At 45.6% G+C, this 13,674-nt stretch overlaps 2 protein-coding genes across 2 annotated transcripts in view; one reads left to right on the forward strand and one right to left on the reverse strand.

Moving 5' to 3' along the window:
- LOC131892160 (protein wings apart-like) lies at positions 1-8,730 on the reverse strand. The gene is made up of 13 exons (XM_059241936.1): positions 8,720-8,730; positions 7,029-7,222; positions 4,897-5,854; positions 4,592-4,790; positions 3,169-3,379; positions 2,434-2,951; positions 2,103-2,325; positions 1,760-1,922; positions 1,546-1,685; positions 1,368-1,472; positions 1,199-1,287; positions 991-1,092; positions 1-614 (listed from the first exon to the last, which is right to left on the reverse strand). The coding sequence occupies exons 1-13, from the start codon at positions 8,728-8,730 to the stop codon at positions 315-317; spliced, it is 3,213 nt and encodes a 1,070-aa protein (XP_059097919.1). The 3' UTR covers positions 1-314.
- Positions 8,731-11,027: 2,297 nt separating this feature from the next.
- Positions 11,028-13,674, forward strand: part of LOC131892279 (diacylglycerol kinase epsilon-like) — a gene marked incomplete in the record, with an annotated part of 23,129 nt that continues 20,482 nt past the window's right edge. The window contains 4 exon segments of the mRNA XM_059242083.1: positions 11,028-11,728; positions 12,992-13,126; positions 13,194-13,338; positions 13,409-13,653. Coding sequence (XP_059098066.1) covers positions 11,364-11,728; positions 12,992-13,126; positions 13,194-13,338; positions 13,409-13,653 — 890 coding nt within the window.

Here is a 13,674-nt window from a genome sequence, read left to right on the forward strand (position 1 = left end):
TTCACTCTGAGAATGTTTATTAGCTTGTGTTGTGTGTTTCTAGAAAAAGTGACAATTTTAAATATATATTTTTCGTCCAAGTGGTTCGTAAATTGGGTTGCAGAGGGCAATCTCCGCCATGAAAAGTTCTTCTTAGCTAAAGTCGCGGATTTACTTGAGGAGGATTTTACGCACTCCGTAAAATTTAAATAACGCATCTACCCTTTTTAAATGCATTCTTGGCTCTTGCGTCTTCTTAGAAGTGAGCTTCAAATGGTCCATGGAGCCATGGGACCATGAACGATGAGAATCAATCAAATCAATCATTATCATGATCAGAGCTTTCCGAAAGAGAACGTGTCATTGGATTCGTCTCCAACCCTGTCATCTACATCCTCAGCTCCGTCTTCGTTGTCCTCTTGGCCGGAGGTGTTCAGCAAGGTGTCATCTTTGGACACATCGAAAAGGGTGAGGTCGTCAAAGTTCTCTTCCTCATCTTCGATGAAACCCGACCGATTATGATTGAGATGAGGATTGCCGGGATCGTCCGGGTCGGGCTTGGGCTTGTCGATCCTCTCCAGATGCTTGATGATTGCCTCAGTGGCCTTGATCCCTCGGGAACTCGTCACCGAGGCCTGCAAGTCAAATTGTGGAAATTCATTTCCCTTCTCCCTTGTTGTTACGAGGGACATTCTACCCGAAACCGTGGCGAAAATTGAAGTGGGGAAAATGGGTTACAGAAGGAAAAAAAACTAATTGTTAACCTTTGATTATGGCCTTCTTCTGGTCTAGTTTGGTTCTCTGGCGGCTTTTCTTCACGTCTCATAAGTGAGATGTACCCATTGGACTAAATAACAATCAACATTTCTACTATGCTGCCTTTTTTTTTTTTACGAAGGTGTTCGTAGTTTGCTTTGCGCCTTTTGCGGTCTCCAGAGAGGAACTAAATCTAACATGAACATGCTCAGCCAAGACCTCAAGTTGAGAACAACTGGGACATATAATACTCACGGATGCGGTCAAATTCATAAAGTTGAAAAATTTCTTTAAAACGGTGACCATAATGACAAAGTGTCCATCGGGTAAGAATCCCCGGACCGTTTCCTCATGATCCTGAAAAAGAGGGTTCATGATGAAGCTAATCTAATCTAGTAGTCATCAATACACATCATGGACGATCCACCAATCACCAGAAACTGGTCAGAAACAAGAATGATACCTTGTCGTCAACGATGAGGTAGCCAATGATGAGAGTGATGTATGAGCCTATTAGGGTGTCTTCCATGTGTCTACCCGCTTTGTGAAGCACTGCAAGAAAAACGACACCAAAATCCATTGAAAACCTAACTCCCCACAGCACATATTAGTGTTCCCTCCAATTGACTCACATTTGGCTACAGTCTCGTCAATCCTCTCTTCTTGTGTTTTCTTCCGTTCGGCCTCCTCCTCCTCATTCTCTTCGTCCTCTTCCTTCACACCGTCCAGTATGTTATCTGCAATAATCAATGAACACATTCTCATGACGATGATCCCTCCAGGCTCAGATTTCGCTTCCGAGATGCCCACCAGTCTTGGCCTCTTCGGTTTTGGCCGATTCCTCCTTCTCCAGGAAGAGTCGGATCAATCCCTGAGGTGCGAGCTCTCGCTCTGATTCGGCTAAGAACGTGTCAGAGCTGTTGGGAACGCGGCTCTTCATCAAGAGGTCACTAGAAATGTCAAGGGAGCAAAACATGTCATGTCAACGGCCCGGTCATCGCTGGGGATTTGGTGAGTTACGAACCGATTTTGCTTGGAGTTCTCCACCAAGTTGATGAGGAGAGTGAGCGCCAAGACGAGGACGTCGAAGCGCTTTTCAAAAGGCATACTCTTTGGCAAGGAAAACAAGCAATGAAGGGTCATGTCGAACATGTCCTTCTTAAGGCCGGCAATCTCTGAGCCCACACCTATGAGAAATAAATCCATGCATAACTATGCCGTTATTTCAGGTAGGAAAACCAACTTCATAGACTGGCGAGGTTGCGTTGAAGATTTTTCTGCGCATCTACACACAAGGAGGTTGGGTGAGAGCCATTGTTCGGCTTTCCGTCCGACAAGGGTTGTGGGTGGTAGATATGTCGACTTACATTGCTGGTGATAGTCGTGAACAAGGTTGATGTAGACTCGCATGACATCAAAGAGGACCTCTCTCAGAGAGAAGGCGACTGAATCTTTGTCATTGATGTCTGTGGATGGATTAAGCGGCACCTCCTCATCCAGGATGCGGAACATGCTGTGAATGAGGTTGATGAACTTGGAGTCCTCATATTTGAGCAGGTACGAGCAGTTTTCCTCATTCTCATGGGTCACCTGCATGAGAAAAACACAAACGGCCCAAGTGGTTGCATATTGGCCAAATCCAATGGTGATCCCAAAATGGGTTGTTGGGTTCATCATCAAAAATTGTGTTCTACTTACATTTTCTAATACTTTGAGAACACGTCCAGCCTTCTTGAGCTTGTCGTGGAGAGGCTCTGTCCACATGGAGATCTCGTCGGCAGTGAGGTAGGTGACACAATCAGACAGGGTGTGGACCAGATGGTCGAGCCCTCCCAATTCCCGGAGCTCCTCCTTGAACCACTCACCTGCCCGTTTGGACGTGAGCGACAGCAGCGTCTCCATGGCCAGATGGTCGGAGGTGATGTGATCCAGGGACAGATTGGCAGCGTGGCCTCGGGCCTTCATGGCCCCCACGAGATCCTTGACCTTCTGCTTGTTCTTGGTGAGCTCGCGCTGGTTCATGCCAGAGCCCTCGAGTGCATCCCGGATCCTGGACTCTGTGTCAAGGAGATTCAACATGAGCTCGAGAGAGTCTCGATCTAGATCCATGTTGAGTCGATCCTGACTCAAAACGAAGAGGACAGTGGCGGCGCACAAAGCCAGACTCGAGTTCTCCGGAGCGTCCTTCAGCTCACCAAAGAACTTGGTCACTGTGCCTAGAATACATCCATCAAAACATGAGCCCCCCCACCGTAATCCATCACACGAGATCCTTCAATCTGATTATTAACCTCTTACAAATGGGGGTTAATCGTATTATTTCTCATTCTTTTGATTGACGCCAGCCATTCAAACTCTCACATTTGTTCGCTCTCTTTTGCTTTGCATTTCTAATTTGCATAATCGTTATTGTGCTAATGCTGTTACAATTACCGTGGGCTCTGAGATGCATGCGAAAGGAGGGCTCCATGCACTTGGAGGCCAGAGTGATAGTGGAAAGGCATCGGGTGGAGAGGTTATTGCGGCTACCCAAGCCCTCTAGGATGTAGTCGACGTCGTCGTTGAACTCCTGGAACTCGCCAGAGTCCTGGATCTGGTGGGCGCGCTTCACATTCTTGATCACAGTGTAATACTCCTTTTGCTCCTGGAGATATGAACCGAACGAAATTGAGGCCAAAATTATTCACTCCGATTTGAAACTCGGTTCGACTTATCTTGAACAAAGCTAAGGAATCACTTTGAATCGTGTTTTAGCATCCTTTTAGGTACAAGATATCAACCAACATGTGTATTTTAAAAGTTTCACAATTTTCAAATCCCTTTTTTGCCACTTTAGTCGAGAATATTGTGCAATTCTCGATCCCTCCTTAATCTTTGCCAATTGACAGTTCTTCTCTATGTTGAAATCCTTTTCCGCCTTCCTAAATTAAACGAGTTTGTCGATCTTACTTTGACGTTGTAAATCAAAAGTACTTCTCAAAACGTTAAAACATTTGGTCCAACTTTTTCGATCAGAATTTCTCCGAAGTTTTAAAAACATATTTTCTACCTTTCGTGTCAATCGCGTTCCACAACTTTTGGACCCTTTTTACTCCCTCGATTGTGAGAAAGAGCGCTCTATTTTCACGGAAACAAATGAAAAGGCCCAATAATTGATATTGTGACAAATCTAACTCTAAACGAAGAATTTTTTTTGGGAGTTTGAAGGTAAACAAGTCACTTAAAAGAATTTAATTCTAAGGTTGTTTTGAAACGAGTCACTAAGATGTTAATCATCCTCCAATTATCTCATGAACTTCATAAACATAATAGTAAAATAATCATCTTACGAGTTTCAAATCCTAGAGGTCTTTGCCACGGACTTGTAAAGATGTTGACAACAAACGGAAGCACGTAAAATTCGAATATTCGGCTTGCTCTTGGTCAACCACATAAACTTTTGACGACAAAACTTTGAAACGAACCCTTTGAGAAATAGATAATACAAAAAAAATGACCTGCCTTTAGCTGACGTCATCTACGTTTCTTAATTTATTATGAGGGGATAAAATGATAACCGTTATTCTCCACCGATTAGTTGGCGGTGCTCATTTTTAAATAATGGCAAAATGTTAAAAGGTTTAGATGGAGACTTTAAGGGTTATTAATATCGTGTTAGGTTGGGTTAGGTTAGGTAAGGTTAGTTTAGGTTTGATAAGGTCAGGTTAAGGTTTAAAAAAGTAGCAGCGCCAACTAATCGGTGGAGAATAACGTTTACCGGGATAAATCTCTCCAATTACAAAAGACAAAAAGGCGCTCATTCTCTTCGATTGACATGCACAATGCAACTACTCTTTGACCAGGGGCCACCACTCACCTTGGGACATTTCACGCTCATAACTTCAACTCCGGTCTCGTCCAGAGGATGGGCACGGCTACCCACAGCCGGCATGGACGCCACGCGTACCAGCTTTGAGGCCGAGAAGGACACATCCGCCGAGGTCGCTGGTGCCGCCGAGGATTCGTCTTCAAAGTCCAGGCTGCTCTTGCCAGTCGCGCCTGCACTCCCGGGAACACTATAATGAACATAGGTAGGCCGGGTGGTTATTATTATTATTTTTTTTTTTTTTAATTAAGGGAGAAGTACGTTTCCTTTAATTTACTTCAAGAAAGAAAACATACCCAATGGTGGGGGCGGGGAATCCGAAAACAGCCCGGGTGAGTACTTCGCGTTGAAAATCGTCCGGCGGTCGTTCAGAATGCGCGTTCCAATTGTGCTTGTACAGACTCTTTTTGGTGGTCTGATCGCGGCCTTTGGTCTTGAAGATGGACTTTTTCACGGGCCGGGGCCGGTCAGCCGGAGGTCGAGGCGGGGACGTAGAGGGTGGCGAGGGTGGACGGGGCACGGCTTCACAAGTGGCTACCGCGTGGGCTTTGGTCAAGGGGACGGGCGCGACTATGGGCAGGGGGGATGCGGGTCGAGGGGGTGACGCCGGCGGAGGCGGGGTCGCAGCGCACGGGGGACTGGGCGTGGGCTCCGAGGCATCATCATCCGACCAATCACGGCCCAGACTAGCGGCGGGTGTGGTTGCCACCACGGGTGCGGTTGCCACCACGGGTGCAGTTGCCACCACGGGTGCGGGTGGCGCTGGACTGACAGTGCGACTAACGACGGGTTCGGGCGTAGTGACGGGCGAAGGGACCGAAAGTGGAGCGGGCGGCGAAACTGGAGGCGATTCCGACTCCAGCTTGAGTTCGACCTCTGGTGAATCGGGGGAATCGGGGGAATCCGGCACCTCAACCGGACTGTCGGGCAGGACGGGGCGTGCGACGGGCACGATGGGCTGTTGTGGCTCGGGCGGGGGTAAGACGGGCTTTATGCGCAATTTCAAAGGCGGGACCTTGGTGACGATGGCAGGACGCTGGGGGAGCGCTGGCGCTTCATCCGATGGGTTGAGCCATGTCTCGACGCGTGGTTCTTTGGGCGCGCGAGAGGTGAAGAATTTATTGATGCGCCCGGATTTGAGGCTGGTGACCGGTGTGGCGCTGACCTGCGCACCGCCGGCCGCTCGCTTAGCCGGTCGACTGGCGGGCTGACCGGCGGGCGTCGCAGCGGGCGGGGCCACCGACTCAAAGAGCTCTGGAGGGAGAGGTGAGCCATGGCATTTCTATCATTTGATAACTGGTCGATTTCTGACTAGTTGGGTAAGGTAATGAAATCATTGTATTGTCGCCAGAATTTGGGAATAACGGCTTTTGGAAACTGCTTTTTCTTGTGCTATCTTCTTGGAAATGATGATTTGCAACAGTTTTGCCGAGTTATCAATCATGCATAGGGCATACATATGCCTTCCTGTCTAATTCTTAATTACTAGGGGTCGGAAAAATAGTTTGTGATTTTGGTCAAAGTAGTTGCTTTCAAGTTGCAAAGATCCGCCACAATAAGTTTGGAAAACATCAAAATATGTTCAAAAAGGTGAAAATAGTTTTTTTTTTTTTTGCCCCAAGTCGACCAAAATGGTTGAAAACTTATTATTTTCACCTTCAAAAAAAAAAATACTTTTCTGACCGACCCCCTATTAATTACAAATCACAATTGTTCGGAATTTTACACCTCGATTTTTTTTTTAAACACCTCCCATTAGAGTTGACGGCTTAGTCAATGTGTCACAGCACTTGGGCAATAAATTGTTCCTCTAATCATCTCTTGATGAAGTCTGGCATCTTAGAGCGTAAACCCTCGTTTTCAAGCTTGGTTTGACTTCTAGTTTGTCCGCACCTAGACAAAGCAGAGGGCGCTTCCTTCGCTCAATGAAAGGGACCTTTTCTTTTTGTTTTTTTTCCTGGGCCACTACTGGTCTCCTCCGTCTTTGCAAAATGTTGCCAGATGCAAAACCATCGGCCATAATTATCATTTTTCTTCGAATTTGAATGCTACCGGATTGTTTTGTTTAAGTTCAAATTGACAAGAATTAAAAAAAAAAAAAAAAACGCGAATGAGCCATAAAATGTCCCAAATTCGATCAAGCTCTTGTCAAGTATTCAATTTTAGCTGACATTATTGTCGCGTTTTTGATTTAAAAAGCCATTTCGTTTGAATAAGTTTTCGCGTTTTTCTCGAACTGCGGCAATATCAAGTATTATCAACAGGCATGCTTAGCTTGTCCACGAACATAAGAATTCGAATCAACATTATTCGCTGGGATCAATTTTCGCGCGGCAAATCTTTCCGGCCAAATCTAATTCCGCGCCAAAATTGAAATTGATTCCTCTACAAGAAAATGTGCTGGTTCTGGTTTTGAACATGTTCTGACCTGTGGGAGTGTGATTTCGGTCGTGTCGTGACCGGCGCGGGATTTGAAGAACTTCTTGGCGGCGGCGGCGGGCGGGGCTCGGTTGGGGGCGTGGAGGCCCCCGCCCCCGCCAGACTCGCCATTGGTGCGCAACGAAGTGAACGACGTGGAACCCCAACGACCCACCACGCCCGCCGATTTCGAGGCGGCCACACCTACAACCAAGCACACAAACAAACATTCAGGCTTGCACCAAGAACTCTTCTGGTTAGGATCCGAATCACCAGATCTAGACCGAGGTTCTTGAACTAGACCAAATCAAGGACTTCTGGAAATATGGACTGTGACTGAACGGGCTTCCCGACCAAATCGGCCCTTCTCTGGGTCATCATAGCCACTCTGAGCCACTTTTCGAATTAAAGGAATAAGATAAGAAACGTAGATCGCTTCAATTAACGGTAGGTCAATTTCATATCATATTCATGTAAAGTGGATTATTTCAAAGTTATGTTGTCCAAAGCTTATGTAGCTGACCCAGAGCAGGCCGAATATTCAAATTTTAAGTAATGTTTCTTACATAACTTTGAACATGTCTCCTGAGTTCCCTAAGCATAGGTTTAGGCTCAAACTGGGCTAAGTTCATCTATTCAACAAGAACTTGTGGTCGTATGAAGTGCTTATTTGGAATAATAATAAGATGAGCGGTTTGGGAGAAAAGATATTATTATTGTTGCTTCCGTTGGCAGTCCATATCTCTAGAAGTCCGTGGTCAATCAGACCTAAGCCACTGGCATGAATGAGCAACGCGGATTCACGAGTAGGGCACAGACCCATTGGGCTCGTCTTCGAAATGATATGAAAGAAAGTGATGGCCCAATAGCCAAGCTGACGTACTGTATGTGAGTGATCTCACAACAGAACAGGAAGACATTGGGTGAGCCATGGAGGTGAAACCTGAAATCTACCTCATGGCAATACTAAATAATGACTGCGGGTCAGTCTCATGGGAAGGAAGGAAGGAAGGAAGGAAGGAAGGAATTCAATCATTCATTGACTCACTCGCCAAAAGGGATTTCTCATCTAGTGGCTTGAGCACTGAAACCTCTCTACGGGTATCAAGGGTATAGAGCTGCTCGACCAGCACCATGCTCCTATTAGCCATACTCAAGTCACTGTGGATGATCCGTCCTGGAGATGCCATTTAGCACATAATCGCAGGATCGATCACCCTGGAATGGCAACGCTGGAACGGAAATCTGGTGGCTCTCACCTTTTTGGCAGTGCTGCTTTAAAAGACGCTCATAAGGCGTCCGACCACCCGACATGCTAGAGTTGCCAAGAATCGGGTGAAATTCCTCCAGGACCAAGAGGAGACTTCCTTGCCCACGATATCTCGTTCTAGGCGTGAACAGGGCTGGGTGGAGCCCGAGGATCAGCCCTCCCCTCCCCCCTCAGCCTCCTCGGAGTACACTTAAGTATAGATTGGGTCTCTGGCGAGACTCCGCGGGGCCAATGAGGGCGTACTGTGGGGTAGCGTTTTATAAACAACCTCACTGTGTCTCACAATTGAGGACGAAAAGCAATGGACTGAGGCCGAGCCGTGATGACGTTTGACACTCACAGAGGGCGACACCAGCGTTCTCCTGGTCAGGACCGCCAACACTGTTGTAAGTCTCGCGAGGGAATTGGGGCTCAGGCACAATGGGAGTTACCTCTCAGCCATGTTCATTTTGGTCATAGGGCATAATGGGGTGGTCTTTGAGGGTGGGGACACGAATAAGTCTGTGTGTACGGGGGGGGAGGGGGGCGGATTGCATGTGATTGGAAGAGCCTGCGAGTCACGCTGATAAAGCGCTGGGGTCCCTGTCCGATGATGGGCTGCCCGATGAGTTATTAATGGCCAGTACGGCGGAGACTGCCATTCGGAAGTGTGACCATTTACATACTTCGACAAAATGCGACATTTAACATGGTGAGATCTGATCCGTCCCTGCAAATCTGTGCTGAGCAGAAATGACGTTCTATACCAAACCATATGCGGTAATCAGCAATAGTTTCTGTCCCATCATATTTGAAGTACTTGTCTTGGATTCTATACCCCCCCACACACACACACACACTCCCCCTTTGATACCCCCAGTATCTGGCTGGCCGGGAGAACTACGTAGCTTTGTTTATTTTCATATGAAAGAGTCTTGAGGCAGGGTGACAGCCAAGGTGTCGAAGAAGAAGACACTTGGAATGAAATCCCAAAAACTGTATCAGGTCAAAGTCACACTTTGATATTGAACTAGGATGACACTTTACCTTCTTACCCTTCTTGACATTTTTCTTGCTTTGTCAACAACCATTGTACAATGTATAAACGTCATATTCTATTCCTTAGTTATTTTTACGCCATGACGTGGCCAAGAGTCGTTATAAAGATTATTATTATTATTATCAATCATTATTATCATTAATTGCCTTCGTGACATTGACATGTGTCAGCCTTTTGCTTTGGCTACGACATTTCGTGAGGAGTATATTAGGCACACGTTTTTAGTCACATTGATATTGGCTTACAAGGGGGTGGCACTTTGTGGCGGCACTAGATCCAACGGATGAAGGCAGAGGGTTGGAAAAAAGTGAATTTTAATCGAGCACATATTGCAAATGATTGGCGACTCAGATGTGTGCGAAGAAGCTGTACTTAGGCTCATTTTTAAAGCTCTCAGCTCGAACACGGAGACAATATTGAGGAATTGCATTGGTGTTTGGTGCCTTGGATTCTTTCATTTGAGTTATTTGCAGACTGTGTGTAAAAAGAAGATTTCACTAACAAAAAGGATGAATAGTAACCAGCTCAATGACAAATATTGGGACATTGAGGGGGAACAAAGATGACGTCATCTTTAAGTTTTAAGAGCTCACTCATACTTTTGAGGCTTGAGCCTTCTTTGTTAATGGATTACATTAATTAATCCATTTAATTTTATTTAGTAGTCACAGTTTTACTCGTTAACATTTCCAAGATTGACGAATTTTGCTTTTGGCAAATTCTTTAGCAAAGTCATGTTAGATGAAACATTCTTTTGCATTAATCTTAGCCACTCAATTTTGTTTGATAAATGATCATGAAATGAAAGAAGGGAAAATCTCTTTTGAAATCTAGCATGGGGGCAATTTGGAGTTTCTTGCATTCAGGCAATCATCAAGTTTACAGTACCTAGAGGATTTGCCGACATTAGATTGAAAGTTATGTGCTGGTCTGAACGTTTTTTTTCCTGCTAGCTCTAAGTATGATACAAAAAGGTTTCTAATCGTGATTGATTGTGAAACGGTTACAAAAATGTCGTTTGTAGTGACATTTTTGGACAAAATTATTGACTGGAACATCCGTAACTTTGAACTTGAAAAGGAGGATTTCCGTTCAGTTTGAATTTCCCGCCTCTATTGCCTTTTCACTTTGACAGGGACTGCTTACTCCTTTGAATTTGCTTTCCCGCACTTTCAACCAATGACAGACCTTGTTTACATTTTGCTTGCATTTGTGACGTATGGCCGCTGAATCCTAATAGTCGTATCTTACAGTGGTCTTACTATCAATGTGGGCCATTTTCTGCGCCTCAAGACAAAGAGGGGGCATTTTTGGCAATTTCCCTTCAAGTTGCGCGGATGAAACGTCGATACATGCATTTTCCCCTTAAAAGGTAATTGCTTCCAGATCCAGCATCATGGGTAGGATTTTTCAACCAAGGTCATTACTGTTTCAAAAAATCAGTTTCAATAAAAATGGCGCATGAAACTGGATGATTCCTTTAATCAAAGTTCTTTAACGATATTTCATTGCACTTTGGATTTACGAATGCTTTTGGAGCTGAATCTCAGCTTGGTGATTACTGCTTTCATCACATAATAGCTTAACTGGCGTGTGACGCCAGGCCGTGCGTCCTCCCCTAGACATAATCTGGCTGATCAAAGAGAAACATGGAAATGAAAGCCAAGAACGTTGATGACGGATGTTTTGTGGTGCCCTATTGTGGTTTAATCGGTCAGCAGTTGAACAGTGTTACTCCAGCTGATTAAAAGACGCGCCTCTACAACTCGAGGCCAGAACCTGTGAACATTCCAGCTGTCACCCATCCGCTCTAAAAATTGGTTTGTTCGGCTGGCTCACACTAAACTCTTCCCCGTTGCTCTGTGGTCAGAACTAAGAAGCCCTTATGAAGAGCCTGTTATTTGCTGCATTGATGTGACGTCCTCCTCTCTTAACGTCAAATCATGTCCTCTGAGATAAGACGTTACAGACGTTACAGACCCGCCTTCTAAGGCCAACACAGTGGAGGTTGGAAAAGAAATCAGATAAGACTGAGGATGGCTGATTCCAGGGATGGGTCTTTCCCGGACTCGGTGACTTGGGGGATCACGTGTCTGTTGGTATTGCTCACTTGGGTCTTGCTCCAAAAGTTATGCTTTCCACGTTCGCCCTTGGCCGCTTTGGCATTGATGCGGCGGACGCGCCGCATACATACCTGGGCCCAAGGTGGGATTTGGCACCCGTTGTATTGCGTGATTTGCGAGACTTTGCTCATAGTGGGATCGTCCGGGATTTGTTGCGCAGATTGCGGTATCGCTTCGTGCGAAAAGGGTCAGTGTGTGCAGCGCACAGAGCAGAGATTCAGTTGTAAAGCGCGCGCCCGTAAAACAGGTGCCACGCCCACAGCCCAAGATGACCCCCAGTAAGTGAACGCAACTAGATTTAAGGGGAATTGAATGTGAGGAATGAGGAAGTTGAGTGAAATGAGGGGTTTAGAAAGGGATTTTATTTGATTTGAGTATTTTTTAAAAATCCTTAGGCGTCGATTTTTTCAAAGAATGGTTTGTCTTTTTTGAGGCATATAGTCCTAGAAGTGTTATCTTTGTGTTCGGCCACCTCCGGTAGAAAAACTAAGTAGTCATATTGCTCTCATGTTTTCCATTTCAAATCAAGACTTGTGAGTTATCTATGAACAATAGAGACGTGTAAAGATTTGGGATTTCATACTAGTGCGCCATCTGGTTCTACCATGAAGGCAGTGTCACCACCGTTCTTACTGATGACAAAAAGTTGGCAGCAAATACTTTTTTCGTGTTCTCGGCTATTTTTGTCAATTACCATGTATTGTCATCTTTAGCAAATGAATGCCGGACTTCAATGGTTCAAAATAATTGTCGAACAATTTGCCAAGATGGTGCACAATTTTGTCAGTTAAAATTTGGAAGCACTAGATGTGCTGAAATCATGGTTGTTCTTACTGCGATTGTGGCGCAGCCTGACTAGCTCACGCATATGAAATCCAATCCGGTATTTTACAGGTCTCTACAACCTTCTCCAAGGCTCAAACGCAAGAGCTTGGGTTAATAACCCTAAGGCCCTTGAGAACCAAATAATAGCCTACAACCCATTTACCACCCTAAACACTTCTAACAGTGTAGGGGTTGCTACAGTCCTTAGTGGAAACCGAATGACAATAAACGGGGATTCTGCGTCAACTAACATAAGAACTGACGTCAGTGTTGGCAATTGCGTGTTGCTCCGTGACCGCTGCCTAACCGCCCCCAGGCCCTTTCAACCAAGCTGCCGCAGGATTGCTCTCCTGCCAGGCGCCAACAGGCCCTTGCAACTGAAAGTTTAGGTTACGTCAGGTGAGGTTAAGTGAGGTCAGGTTCAAAACATGATAAATTTTATTAGATAATATTAATATTAGGTGCTGTCCAAAATCCGGTGTCAAAGTCTAGTTAGCTCTCAAGCTACGGCAAGACGTACATAAATAGCCAAAATCGCAACACTGAGATCATTTCTTGATGTCTGACGCAGAATCTTTGTGTATTGTTATTCTGTTACCTCTAAGGAATATAGGGGTCGCGTGCCAGTATTTAGTAAATATCTTCCGGAAAACGTGAGTGCCCACTCACCGAACCTAGCTTCTTTTATCCTTTGTAATTCTAAATGTCTCCTCTAGAGGTGGGGTCTTTCGGCATCATTGGGTGTCTGGAAATCTACCCCTCATGTCTGAATGTGAGGTGTGTGATGCTTCATGCGGCGGAGATGGACCTGAGAGTGTCATACAAGATCTACGATGTTGTTGGTGCCAACTGTAAGTAAGCTCCCTTCACTTTTGTAGAGTTGGACAACCACACGCATTTTGATTTCTTTCTTATTAGCACTGTTCACAAGTCTTGTCAGCAGAAGATGAGCAACATCTGCGATTTGGGTCACTACCGCGAGTTCATTATCCCGCCAGAATGCGTAATTTTGAAGAATCCCAAAGTTGCTGGATCCGAATTCAAGCGGAGCAGTATTAAACAGGTATTCTGAATTGAAGCAAACATCTGGTCAAGTCACACTCATACATTCAATAGGTCCCTTAAACGATTAGATTGTCAGACAAATCATGGGCAACACCACTCATAACCGCCCATGGCGACCTTTGATTGTAGTGGGCAACACCAAAGCGGGCAATAACGACGGTGGATTCTTCTTGAACGCCTTTCGTGGTGTGCTGAACCCCATTCAAGTGATCGATCTCAATGAGCGACCCATGGAGGACGCCATTCACCTCTGTCAGCTCTTGGAACCCACCAGATGTCTCATCATTGTAGCGGGAGGGGATGGAACCATTGGGTAGGTTCGTCATAGCCCCCT

Source organism: Tigriopus californicus, chromosome 12, assembly GCF_007210705.1.
Source record: "Tigriopus californicus strain San Diego chromosome 12, Tcal_SD_v2.1, whole genome shotgun sequence".
Classification (NCBI taxonomy): domain Eukaryota; kingdom Metazoa; phylum Arthropoda; class Copepoda; order Harpacticoida; family Harpacticidae; genus Tigriopus; species Tigriopus californicus.

Bases quoted from the DNA above. Each gene is read 5' to 3' on its own strand.
- LOC131892160 (XM_059241936.1), bottom strand. The intron at 5,855-7,028 runs GTCAGAACATGT...CTCTCCCTCCAG, and splicing joins CCGAAATCACACTCCCACAG to AGCTCTTTGAGTCGGTGGCC. The intron at 1,093-1,198 runs GTATCATTCTTG...CCTCTTTTTCAG, and splicing joins ACCTCATCGTTGACGACAAG to GATCATGAGGAAACGGTCCG.